Source organism: Poromitra crassiceps (assembly GCF_964638095.1).
Source record: "Poromitra crassiceps genome assembly, chromosome: 2".
NCBI classification, from domain to species: domain Eukaryota; kingdom Metazoa; phylum Chordata; class Actinopteri; order Beryciformes; family Melamphaidae; genus Poromitra; species Poromitra crassiceps.
This window is the reverse complement of record NC_139624.1, coordinates 110,496,680-110,509,512: the sequence shown is the minus strand read 5'-3', so window position 1 is coordinate 110,509,512 and position 12,833 is coordinate 110,496,680. Positions and strand designations below refer to the sequence as shown.

The 12,833-nt window shown below is 43.7% G+C and overlaps 1 protein-coding gene across 1 annotated transcript in view; it reads left to right on the top strand.

Annotated features, from left to right (window-relative positions):
* The window catches only part of LOC310771288 (cullin-1-like), a 59,325-nt gene that overhangs the window by 45,421 nt on the left and 1,071 nt on the right, over positions 1-12,833 (top strand). Inside the window, exons 14-21 of the mRNA XM_083631899.1 lie at positions 14-131; positions 920-996; positions 1,950-2,068; positions 4,429-4,534; positions 5,000-5,047; positions 8,931-9,013; positions 9,811-9,916; positions 11,603-11,716. Of these exons, the coding sequence (XP_083488025.1) occupies positions 14-131; positions 920-996; positions 1,950-2,068; positions 4,429-4,534; positions 5,000-5,047; positions 8,931-9,013; positions 9,811-9,916; positions 11,603-11,716 (771 nt within the window). The remainder of the gene's footprint in view (positions 1-13; positions 132-919; positions 997-1,949; positions 2,069-4,428; positions 4,535-4,999; positions 5,048-8,930; positions 9,014-9,810; positions 9,917-11,602; positions 11,717-12,833) is intronic.

Genomic DNA, 12,833 nt, shown 5'->3' with positions numbered 1-12,833 from the left:
TCTCCTCCCACAGCAAGCCTGCGGGTTCGAGTACACGTCCAAACTGCAGCGCATGTTCCAGGACATCGGCGTCAGCAAAGACCTGAACGAACAGTTCAAGAAGCACCTGACCAACTCTGAGCCTCTAGACTGTAAGTGACCACACACCATTTAAAGCAGCTACGAGCAACTTTTTCGATTGTTATTAAACAGTATAAATTTAATATCAATGCATCACATCTTACCTCTAATAGGCGACGAGAGCAACGCAGAGTAGTCTCGCTTGAACCCCGAGTGAATCGGCCAGTGTTAGTGTGTCTGTAGCCAGGGCAGATCAGGAAGTGAAATGAAACGGTTTGCAGCAGCCACTTCGGCCATAACCACAAAATAACTTCCAAAAAACCTGTTAGAATATAACGAGAGATGTTCCCGCGAGTATGCGTGGCGTTCACATTGTTTATGTTATGTTGCTAGGCAGCGCAAACGGCGTTGGAAGGCAGCTGCGTTTCACTTCCTTGTTTCACTTCCGGGTTACCCGGTCCGGTCGCTCTAGAGAGCCCCCTGTTGGCGCGAGTTTAGGCAGACTATAGACTTAATAATCACCTAAGGGAGCAATCTCAGATACACACGGCTTTGGTCTCGTCGACTATTAGAGGTAAGATGTGATGCATTGATATTAAATTTATACTGTTTAATAACAATCGAAAAAGTTGCTCGTAGCTGCTTTAAATAATTTTAATTATAATTAAAAAAAATATTATAATATAATATAATAATTTAAATTGTTGTAGGGAAGCTAGTTGAGGCTCTTATCCAGAACAACTTGGATTGAGTGAGGAATGAAGGAACGAAAGACTCTTTGACAGGACAAGTGGATGTTGCAGGGATTTCTGGCTGTAAACTCAAACTGGTGTGTGTGTGTGTGTGTGTGTGTTTACAGTGGACTTTAGTATTCAGGTTCTGAGCTCGGGGTCTTGGCCCTTCCAGCAGTCCTGCACCTTCGCTCTGCCTTCTGAGGTAAGACACATAGACAGGCTCACTTCAGTGTTACAGCGTCCACGCAGCACGCCCTGCGGCCAAACGTGCGTTCCTTTATCGCAAAATAACTGGGATGTGGAGGCTAAATGACATCACATCCATTTTGTTAATGAGAAAAGGAACAATTATTGATGGTTAAAACTGAATAATGACATCACAACAGTCTAATCCTAATTCTAAATTAAAATTAAAATGAGGAAAAAAACGCCAAAAAGAAATTCGCTGGCGACCTTGCTTTCAAGCTCAGGATATATAGGATATATAGCTCAGGATATATAGCTCACTATATATATATATATATATATATATATATATATATATATATAAAGAGGGAGGGGGGGGGACACTTTGTGGATGTGACTTTGATCAAACAGCAAACTGAAGAAGAAAAACAACTCAAGCGTTTTCCTGCTCTTCCAATAAAAGGATTGTCGACATAAATGAGATGTACGGCTATACTTTACTTTGTTCCTTTGAAATCTTAATAGTTATCATAACCTTTTAGTCTTTAAAGCACACAGAACAGAAGTAGTCACTGTTTGCCTTTGTAGAGTGCTGTTATTCTTTCTTTTAACCAGGAGTGCCATTTTACTATTACCAATAGGGTTTTTCCTGAATAGAGAATTCGGAGGTGGCCACCTCTGTCAAATTTCGTGCCAACTCCAGCAGTTGACAAAACTTTCTGGCAGGTGTCTTCATGATAAAACACTCTTTTTAACAAGCGTTGCCCCTGGTGGGTTTCTGTCATTTGAAGTCTCAGCACCTGGTGAAGTATTTTGTTGCTATTTGTCAACAAACTGTCAACCCCGTGCAGAATTATTTCCCCTTTAAACTATTCTTTATTTTGCTGTGGCCACTGACTGACCCTGGACCAGAACCACCGCTCTTAACTCTCCTTCTCTCCATGTCTCTCTGTCTGTGTCTCTGTCCAGCTGGAGCGAAGCTATCAGCGTTTCACAGCTTTCTACGCCAGCAGGCACAGTGGCAGGAAGCTGACTTGGCTCTATCACCTGTCCAAAGGAGAGCTGGTCACCAACTGCTTCAAGAACAGGTAAGCCCTTTTCCCACATGCGCTTTGTACCGCTAAATGACCGGAACGTGGTCTAATGCCTGCATGTGAGAAAGTTGTCGTGCCGGTATAAGCGCGAGCCCGTCATCGCGGAGATTTCACCAGTTTCGAGGCAGTCAGAAGAGGGATATGCGCGATAGCGGACTTAAGTGTAGAACGGGTCCAGTCATTTCCCGCGACACTCTCATGGGCGAGGTGTACACATGTTGCTTAATGTTCCAGCGGGCATAATCTAATCATTCGCGCACATTAAAGCAAACTGGCAAAATGATCTTGTGATAATAATGTGTGGGCGTGCTGATTTTCCCTCTCTCCTCTCTGCTGCCTGCTCGCTCTCTGTGGCCACAGTCCGTCCTCCTCCTTCAGTCAGCCCGACAGGGACACAGACGAAGCAAATGCACAAAGCGAAATGTGGAAGTATTTTGCTTACGTTGCCGACAGCGAAGGCAAGCCCGGACACATCAAACGAAGCCAGTCTGTAAAAAGTGCTTCAACGCGACGCAGGTGAACGGATAAACAAGCAAACTTATTTCACCATTCGGAGTTTTGCCGACACGTCACTCCCCACCCGCTCTGCAGTGCCGCCCCGCCCCCCAACATACAGGCAAATTCGCTGATAGATTCTCACATGCGCGAGCCGAAGTGTGAAGGGAAATGTCCGATATTGCCTTACAGGTAATTTTCCGGTACGCATGTGGGAAAAGGGCTGTAGTGACATCAGTCCCTGCTGTTTTTATTGTTATTGTATTTTTATTGAATACACAGCTAGGGGGCGCTGTTCCTCTGGCCACAAGAGTGACTTTTCATTTCCCTGAGTCAAACCGTTGACTCTGTCTGGTTATATCAGCTGATGTTGTTCCAGACTGTACTGTATTTCAGTAGGCCAGTTTCATCAAATTAAGTTAATCTTAACAATTTGTAGACTTGTTAATTCCAGCTAGATTGAAGCAGGAGATACATTTTGCCATTTAAACATGATAATGGAAAAACAAATCTTGGTTTATATGGTTTTCATGACCAGGCTGACTTCTCATTAGACATACAGACCTGTAACACTGGATTTCAGAGTAAAGTACTTATATTAAATTGTATTTAAATTATCTTTACGGCTGTGAATTTAGTTAATTTCCTGCCCTTTTAAATAACAAGATTATTTTTGTGCGTGTGCCACACCCCACAACTCACCAGCCACTTTGGCTATTTCACCAGCCAAAAAAAAGCCCTTAAAGTCGAACTGAACCTGTTCGTCACGTGTATAATGAGTCCGTTTCAGACTGAAAACATAGTTTGTCTAAGATGACAGGTTGAAAGGCGGGTCATAGTATCATGTCGATGATTTTATTTGACAATTCTGGGGACTGGATTGGGCTTTGGCCAATCCTGGCGTGTTCCGCCTCCAAATCGAGTGGGATTCAGTGTGTTGTGGCGCCCCCCTCGGGAAGAGCCTGCTGACGGGAGGTGGCTGAGTGGAGCTCAGCGAGCCACAGGCAGCCAGCTGCCTTTGTGTTGCCGAGCGGAGAGTGCAGCACGTCGGCCTGGAATCTCCGAAGTGCGACCCCTGACAACCAAGCTCTCGGATGCGTGCGCCATTATCGCTGCTGTAAATACGATATCCCTGGAATGCGCGTTTTAACGAGCCAGTTACATTTCTTTGCATTCTTAGAGATTATAGTTTTTGTTTTTTGTTCATGTTTCTAACAATTGGCCAAGTTAGTACCGTAGTTAGTTTATGGGATAGGAATTCTGCCAGATGACAGGCACTAGGCGCCATTTTCGACTTCATTTGGAAGAGAAAATTATCCTGAAATGAAGATTTGATTGACAGCTGCATGTCGTGATATGATTGGTTGAAATGGGGTAGAAATTTGATAGTACTAGGTGACGTCAGCAAACTGTACATTACTGTTATCAATGAAATCTTGAAAAATGAACTTTTGATGTGAAAAAGTGTGAAAAACTAAAGAAATTAGATTGTTGTGATTTTTTTTGCATACATTATTAAATAGGTGCACTGCATACCCAGGTATTTGAACTAAAAGAAAATACCGGTAAGTCATTTTTGGGTTCAGTTCGAATTTAATAATAGAACAGGAGCTCTGGATGACTGTTGGGTTGTCTAGTTTTGGCTGGTGTAGCAGACAAACACAGCACCCACTGCATAGAAACAAACGTATTCATGAATATGAGCCAGCGTTTGGCTCTGAGCTGGTGTTCTGCACGCTCGAGTGTATTTTAGGTATTTTTAAGGCTCTTTCGCTCTCACAATTGACTCGGAGAGAGAAACCGTATTCCAGCAGTGTGACTGATACAGGCTTGTGTGTGTTGTGTTGTTGTGTTTGCAGGTACACTCTACAGGCCTCCACCTTCCAGATGGCCATCTTGTTGCAGTACAACACAGAGGACATGTACACCGTGCAGCAGCTCACCGACAGCACGCAGATCAAAACCGTACGAGTCTCAAGCCACCTTCACATTCACACAGCATCCTAAATCACATATCTACCACTTTTGGGGGGGAGGGAGTGACACCTGTTCCTACAAAATGATTGCCAGCATAACATTAAAACAAACTGATATTTGGAAAATGTTTCACTGACTGGATCCATGGTATTTTTGAGATATTGAATTAAAAAAACATAGTCATTATTTCTAGAGCTGCAACGATTAATCGATTAGTTGTCAACTATTGACAATTATTGACAATTCATAATTGTCAATAATTATTAATCGATTATCAAAATAGTTGCTAATTAATTTATTAATCATAAATCGGTGAGAAAATAATGAATAGATTAATCTACAATGAAAATAATTGTTAGTTGCACCTCTAACTATCACAATTTTCTTTCACTGTCCATCTTGCCTTTTTGGTACAAAAGTTTGATTTGTAAACCGTGTCTTTTCATTTTTCAGGATATTCTGGTTCAAGTCCTGCAGATCTTGTTAAAGTCCAAGCTGCTGGTGAGTGCAACACAATAAACTCTTCCTCCTCTACACCAGTGATGATGTGATGATGATGGTAGCCAGTTTTCATTAACTATTTTGATGGTGGTGATGTTTTTTCATGAGTGGCATTTCTGATTTGAGAGTTGACCGCCTGTCAGAAGTGATTTATTAACTGAAGAGTCATTCCAGGCTCCAAGCTATTTGTTACAGCCAATTAACTGGCGAAATTGCAAATTTGTGCTTCTTTCTGGGAATTTGATTTGCATTAGTTGTCCTTTTCCCATATAAAAAGCTGGCCTCGCACGGCTTGGCGCGGCTGCCCAAAGTGGCTGGGATTTGTGTTTCCATTATAACAGGTCTGAAGGTGTGTCTTTACTGATGTGCTTCTCTCTCAAGGATGCAGCAGCATCAATATGGCTGTGTCAAGAGTCGCAGCTGAAACGGTGGAGAAACATTTAATTTCCTTAAAAGTCCTTCAAAAACAGAAATCATTCAAAAAATCCTTAAAAAAAAAGCAGATCTGAAAGTACAAAGCCAAACACAGGAGAGAATCGGAGCATGGTGGGTCGGGTCGTCAAAAGGGCCTTTCTGTGTGGAGTTTGCATGTTCTCCCCGTGCCTCCTGGGGGTTTCCTTCATATAGGAACCCCCTTCACCAAAACATGCAATATCCTGGTCGCTGATGTGGTGCCTCCTCTGGTCGTTCAGGGCGCCTGTTTGGAGGGAGGGGAACTCGTTGGAATAGCGTGATCCTCCCACGTGCTATGTCCTACCGGTGAAGCTTCCCCTGTCAGGTGAAAAGAAGCGGCTGGCTACTGCCCATGTCTCGGAGGAAGCATGGAGCCAGTTTCGGCTCTCCCCAGATTGGCAGAGGGTGGAGCAGCAACCAGGATAAAAAAATAAAAAAATAGCACTAACGGGGGATAGAAATGGGATAAAAATCGGGGGGGGGGGGGGGGGGGGGGGGACAAAAACAGGAGAGAAACTAAACCTCAAACCACAGAGATTCAGTTAGAAGCTACAAAAGTGCTGAGAGCTAAAACACAGAGGCTTTTAAAATCGTCTTTCTCCACTTGAGACATGAGAGTTTCGCATTGCTCTGCTTGTAGCACAGCTGAGGGGGAGAAGGGGGGTCATCACGGGTAATGGCTGTGGTTGGGCAGCCTATTTGGAGGTGGGTCCGGCACACTTTGGCCCCGTTCCAGAGCAAGTCCATTTTGAGCGTGGCACGGCTTGCCACATAATTCTTTTAAATGGAAACAGAAATCAGTGTGGTATGGCATGGCTTGCCACAGTCAAAGGTGTCAGTGGAAAAGCTTGAAATGTGTGATTTGGTCTCTCCATATCGACCACTAGAGGGCGGTGGAGCACAGTTATGTATGTTTTTTCCCCCCAACATTCAAGATTTAATACTTTATTGCCATACAACTAAGTTGTTAGGAATTTTCTGTCTACTCATGACCAAAACAATACAAACACAGCATAACAGTCAAAACACAACACATAGCCCCATCCCACAAAACATTACATACAGTACAGTACAGTACATCCAAGGATTGCAGTCCAAGGAAGGTCTAATGCAAAAATTTGAATAAAGTGATTTGCTACTTTAAAGTGACAGATGTTTTAAAGTGTTTGGTGCCCTTAAGTGTCAGGTGCTTTCTGTAAAGCAGCAAGGGAATAGCTTGCACAGCTCCAGGTCTTAAGCAGCTCAATCGGTGCAGGTTGCAGGGAGGTACACTGATGATGGCCTAAGGCTGAAACGCGTCTGTTTTGCCCTTAACTCATTGAGTGCCAATGACGACTAAAGTCGTCAATTCAAATAGTAACGTAGAGTGCCAATGACGACTAAAGTCGTCAATTGCGTTTTTTGACGGTGGGACGTGGATTAAAGCCTGATGCATCTCCTGTAAAAGTATGGGGGATTTTGAAGGTGTATAAGCTATTTTACGGACCCATTAGGTGGCGACAGTGCTCTCCGGATTAGAGAAAGATGAGAAAAAAGAGTAGAAGAAGCCGTGTGGGGAAACGGAAATGCTGTAACGTTAGCTGTGAACAGCAGCCAATCTGCTCCCACAATTGAGCCCCTCCGTCTCTGCTGCGATAGCCCCTCCACATGATTAGTTGCCAGAAAAGGACAACCCGACACCAGCGTCTTTCTGAAAAGCCAAATCATTCTCAGCTGGAAGCGCTGGGAGCCAGCGACAAAAACGACGGAACGCTGTGAAAAAGCTGGGTGCAGCGCACTTTGAAACGTGCAGAGCAAACGTGCAGCAGAGAGCCACCAGAGACACTCCCACGGAGGAGTTTGCAGTTGAGGGGGTGGGGCACGCAGGGCACCATACAACACCGACCCAGACAGCAGGCTTGATGGACAGATTGGCAAACAAGCTAGAATACCTGATGCCCACCAACTGTAAATCAAGACCAGCAAGAAGGTGTAGGGTCTGCGCACGCAGGGGCCAGCGCTGCTGGTTGCAGCTAAAAAATATTATTTTGCTATCAAAATTCCTTTGTTTTCGCTGTTTTATTGAAGGAAATTATTTTTGAGGTGTCACTACATCAGAGGGAGGGCCACCGCTCGACCCAGCCAAGTCTTGGCCAAGGTGCTGGGAAAATAACTAGAGTTACAAATATAAAAGGAATTTCCGCACACTTGAATCTGTACAGATTTCACATTTATTATGGTGAGCTTTCGGTCGGCAAGACCTTCATCAGAGCATACAGATCACAAATGACAGGCAGGTTAAGACTCCTGCTCTGATCATCAGCAGTATGCCGAACACCTGTGCACACTCAGGTAGAAGCAACACCTTCTGGGAATTGTAGTTTTTGGTGTTTGTAGTTCTCAGGCTGAGTCCCACTGAAGGGACCTACCAGACTAACTGAAAAAACAGTGTAACACAGGGAATACAGAAAAACAAAGAAACAATCATAAAGCATATTACAGTAAAGTGCCACAAAAAAACAAATATCACAGGTATAGAAAATACCTTAAATTTTTATCAAAGTAAGATAAAAAAACTAAATATCAAAAGTAGAGCAGGGAGCTATGAGAGGGTTTCAGGTTGGAGCCGTCATTTGTCAGACCTCCTACTCTACACAAGAAAGAAAGAATTAGTGAACAAGGCAAGAACAGGTGTTGACGTGTCACTACATCAGAAAATATTAGCTTCAGAGTCAGTGATGTGCTTGAAATGCTTCATTTCACAAAATGCTCATTATCCTAGCTTCTAGTTTGAAACGTCTGTTTTTAGTGAAACCAACCTATCTTCTCCTGCTCATAACTAAAGAACGGAAAATGATATCAATAAACTTTTTTTTGCTGATGATACAAGAGAGTCTCATCGTTCTTTGGGCGTGTTCGGTGTTTACATAGTAATATCACACAATATTCTGTGGGCCTCGAGTTATCACTGAAAACGCTCTGAAAGGGCTGGCACTGAGAGCATCCGTTTTCCAAAAGTGGCTGGCACTCAATGAGTTAATAAAAAAACTCAAGATTTACTCTAATTCGAGTGCTGTTGCCTACCTCTGCTTTCTGTAAAGCACCTGACAACATAAGTCAATATCACATACTTCAGTGACAGTGCTTTACTGCCCACCCCCCTCCATTAGACTGATCTATAGTGAGAGTAACTAAATGACAACGTTGAGGAAAGTATTTATTGTCACAAAGCAGGTTCAAATAGAGTCTTCATCAGAGCACTGCTAAGAGAGACACCATCCAACATGGCAAGGGGGAGTTTTTTTAAAGACTATCCTTCAGTCTTGTGTTCCTGAAGGCAGGCTGGACCCCATTAGAGACAATCAGCTGACTGAAACGGGCGTTCAGGTGTGAGTTTAGCTGCTTTCTGTACGTGGAAATGACCTCACTGAAACTTTTGTTTGTCCGTCAGGTTTTAGAGGACGAGAACGCCAACGTGGACGAGGTGGAGTTCAAACCTGACACCCTGATCAAGCTTTTCCTCGGATACAAGAAGTGAGCGCACGCTTTGTCTTCTCCCTCTGCTTTCCCAACTGTTGTATGTATTTTTTCTGTGTTTTTTTAACATTCTTGCTCATGGCCCCCTTCACCCTCAGCAGACAGCTCTACTTGCGTGACGCAGCTGGTCTCCATTTCTCTAAACTGGGACCACGCCGGCTGCATTCTACTGCATGTAGTATACTGACTGTATGCAAGTACCTCATACAACCCCACTGCATACAAACTGAACTATCCCTTTAAGGCCCAATTATACACTACGTTAAAGACGGAGACGGACAGAGCCTTCTGTCTGTACTCTGCGTTCATTTTGTGCGTTTTCTGTCCGTCATCTGAAAGCTTACGGATACGCATGAAACGCAGCAAAACCACACACACACTCATGCATTTGACCCTCTACTGCCCACTGGTGAATGCATTGCTTAACATGATACCAATGTGAAAATACCAACGTGAAAGACGCATGGAAGTATGTGGGCAGTGACGATTACACCGTTTGAAACGGACGCATCTATTTACGTATGAAAATTGAGTATAAATGAGCCATTAGCCTTCACAAATGCATCACATTGGATTGAAGGACTTCTGAGAGCAATTTTTACATTTTGCAAATTCATCCTGTGGGCCAGATTGGACCCGGCCGGTTCTGGCCCCCCGGCCATATGTTTGACACCCCTGGTTTACAGTTTAAGTGATTAGAAATCTATATTCTGAATGATGAACTTCAGGCATTGACTCAGGTTTTAGATTTCTGGTGTTTTGGCCCTGAGCAGTGTTGTTGTTTTCCCCGACAGTAAGAAGCTGAGGGTGAACATCAACGTCCCCATGAAGACGGAGCAGAAGCAGGAGCAGGAGACCACACACAAGAACATCGAGGAGGATCGCAAACTCCTCATACAGGTGGCTGCTCCTCTAACCGGGGTCTGTCTGGGAGCCTTCAGTACGATCAGGAATAGTGATGTCACTATTGATTTACAAAATCTTTAAAATGATCTTAAAGGGATAAGCCAACTTTTGCCATATTGTCTATATTAAAACTAGAGATCCACCAATCGATCGGCACGTGACCGGAAATGGCTGATTTTCAGCTGATTGGCCTCAACTGGTGACCTGCGCCGGTCAGTCTACATATCTGATTCTGTGTGCTGGTTGGCTTCCCCCCTTTTTCACGTGACGTGCGCGCACCCCAAAGCACCGAGACAGGCAGCCACCACACCACACACACGCCAGCATATCCTCCTCGGTGTGGAAATTGTTCACCGTCAGTCAGTGAAGAAGTGAAGTGAAGAAGACGAAGCTCGCAGTTCGTCACACATGCAAGTCGAAAATAAGCAGCAGAGACAGAGGTGCGGCCGAGTCCCGCTCGGCTGGAGTCCAGTCTGAGCGGCTCGCTCAACCTCACTGGCCCCTCTCTCTCTGCTCTCTCTCCCCGGGAAGCGGTGCTCCAGCAACCCGCCACAGCGCACAGCCGGCTTGGCGAGGTGAACACGGGTGAACGTGAGCATTGATGGAGCCCTGTGTCCAGTATAATATAACCATTCCCCGACCTGCTGCCAGCTGCCTTCTCCATTCCACATCACCGCTGCTGCCTGTCAGTCATGTTGTAACATGGATACAGGAGAGACTATTTGTTTCGTATTGCAAATAGAATGACGAACATAATAAAACGCGTCGGACTCAGTGTGCAAGGTTTTCTTTGCAGATAAAAAAAGACGCATACGCATACTCAAGAACAGCCAAATCCACAACTGTGGAGTGGGCGTTCAAAGGTCTGGAGCCAGGTTATAAACTCCATGTCCATGGATCACATTTTGATGTTCTGTTGCACCCGTTTTCTTTTGGAAAAGTAAATGCATGATAGCTGTGCGATATAGGCTACTGGATTTTATCATATTATCATTTAGTTATATGAATCTTAATTTTCAAACAAAGTTACAAAAATGTGTGTGTGTAAGCTGTCAATTATTGTTCTTAGAAAGAAAATCGGAATCGTCAAAAATCAGTATCGGCAAGTCAGACTATTCAAAAATCGGAAATCGGAACCGGCCAACAAAATCGCAATCGGTGCATCCCTAATTAAAACTAGAATGTACATGGCTTTATTTTCAATCTGCATGCCATACAAACTGTAGTAGAGCCCTCAAATGCTAATAGCTTAGCACTACAATGGCAGTCAATGGGATATTAGCCTACTTCGGTTCAGTCACCCCAAAATGCACATTCCAACAGCGCCATAAACACTCGCATGTACCTGTTGTGACTCGTGTACACACTGTGATGAAATAAGAATCCAAAGTTATGTCAAACGGTCAATTTCCATAGTAAATCCACACTGAGAACAAAACAAGTGTAAGCGAACTAATGAGAGTGTATAACCAAAGTTATTTCCTCGTTTGCCATGTGGCGCATGCGCTGTGTGCAGTCATCAGTACAGTGCATGCACTGTGTGCAGTGTGCATGCACCACATGGCAAACGAGGAAGTAACTTCGGTTATACACTGCTGTTCAGTTGTAGTAGGCTAGATTTCTGTGTCTTGTAATGAACGTGCACTAATGAGCGAGGTGTGTGTGTGTGTGCATGCGCAGGCTGCCATTGTGAGGATTATGAAGATGAGGAAGGTCTTGAAGCACCAGCAGCTCCTGGCTGAAGTCCTGAACCAGCTGTCCTCCCGCTTCAAACCCAGAGTCCCCGTCATCAAGGTAACACACACACAGCCCTACTCCAGTGGTTCCCAAACTGGTGAAACATGTACCCCTAGAGGTACGTGGAGGTGCTACAGGAGGAAAAATGTAAAACTAAGAATAAATCGTGAAAATAAATTCAACGTAAAATAAATCTGCTCAGGAGGCACCAATTGCAACTCTTGCACTCAATTTCTTATTTTGTAATGTTAGATTCTTCAAAAGGTGGGTTATCGTTAATTCATTGCATCATGCTATAGTTTTCTCTTCCAGTTTTCTAAGCAAAATGTTGTAGTCGGATAAATGGGGTAGTTGGATTCAGAAATCAGTGAAAGGGAAAAGAAAACTTTGAGAACCACTGCCCTACTCTATTGAGATGTCTTAGGCCGGAGATATACTTTCTTAAAGACGGCCTGAACCCATGAGGCGCGAGGCTCGGAGACGTATTAGACTGAAACCCATCTGAAAACAAATCTTGTCTGAGATGATAGAGAGTTGAGAGGCGGGCCATATCATTCGATGATTTGATTTGACAATTCTGGGGACTGGATTTGCCGTTGGCCAGTCTTGGCATGTTCTGCCCCCAAATCAAGTGGAATTCAGCATGAAATCTTGAAAAATTTACTTTTGATGTGAAAAAGTGTGAAAAACTAAAGATTCTATTTTTTTTTAGCATACATTATTAAATAGGTGCACTGAATACCCAGGTATGTGAACTAAAATAATAGTTATTTTTGGGTTCAGCTCGTCTTTAACTATGTGCTCGTGTGCGTACCCTGCGTCCATTTGGAGCGTCGGTCGTGCATGTTCTACTGAAAATAATGCTACATGTACGCTCCAAACGGATGCAGGATATGCGAGGCAGCCAGCATGCAAACACGTGGTTAAAAACAAGTATATCTCCAGCCTAAGCCACCCATCTCACCCTCGCAGATATTTTTATTTTATCTTATCACTGTTTGGTCATTGAGGACTTATTTTATCATTTGATGACTTCCAAAACGCATAAAACAAGTAAAATGGAGGCTGCAGGGTTTATAATCATATTGCTATTTCAGTAATTTAACAATAAAAGAATTATGGTCATATCAATATTTATATCGAAACATCAATTTCATGTGCAATTAATGATGTC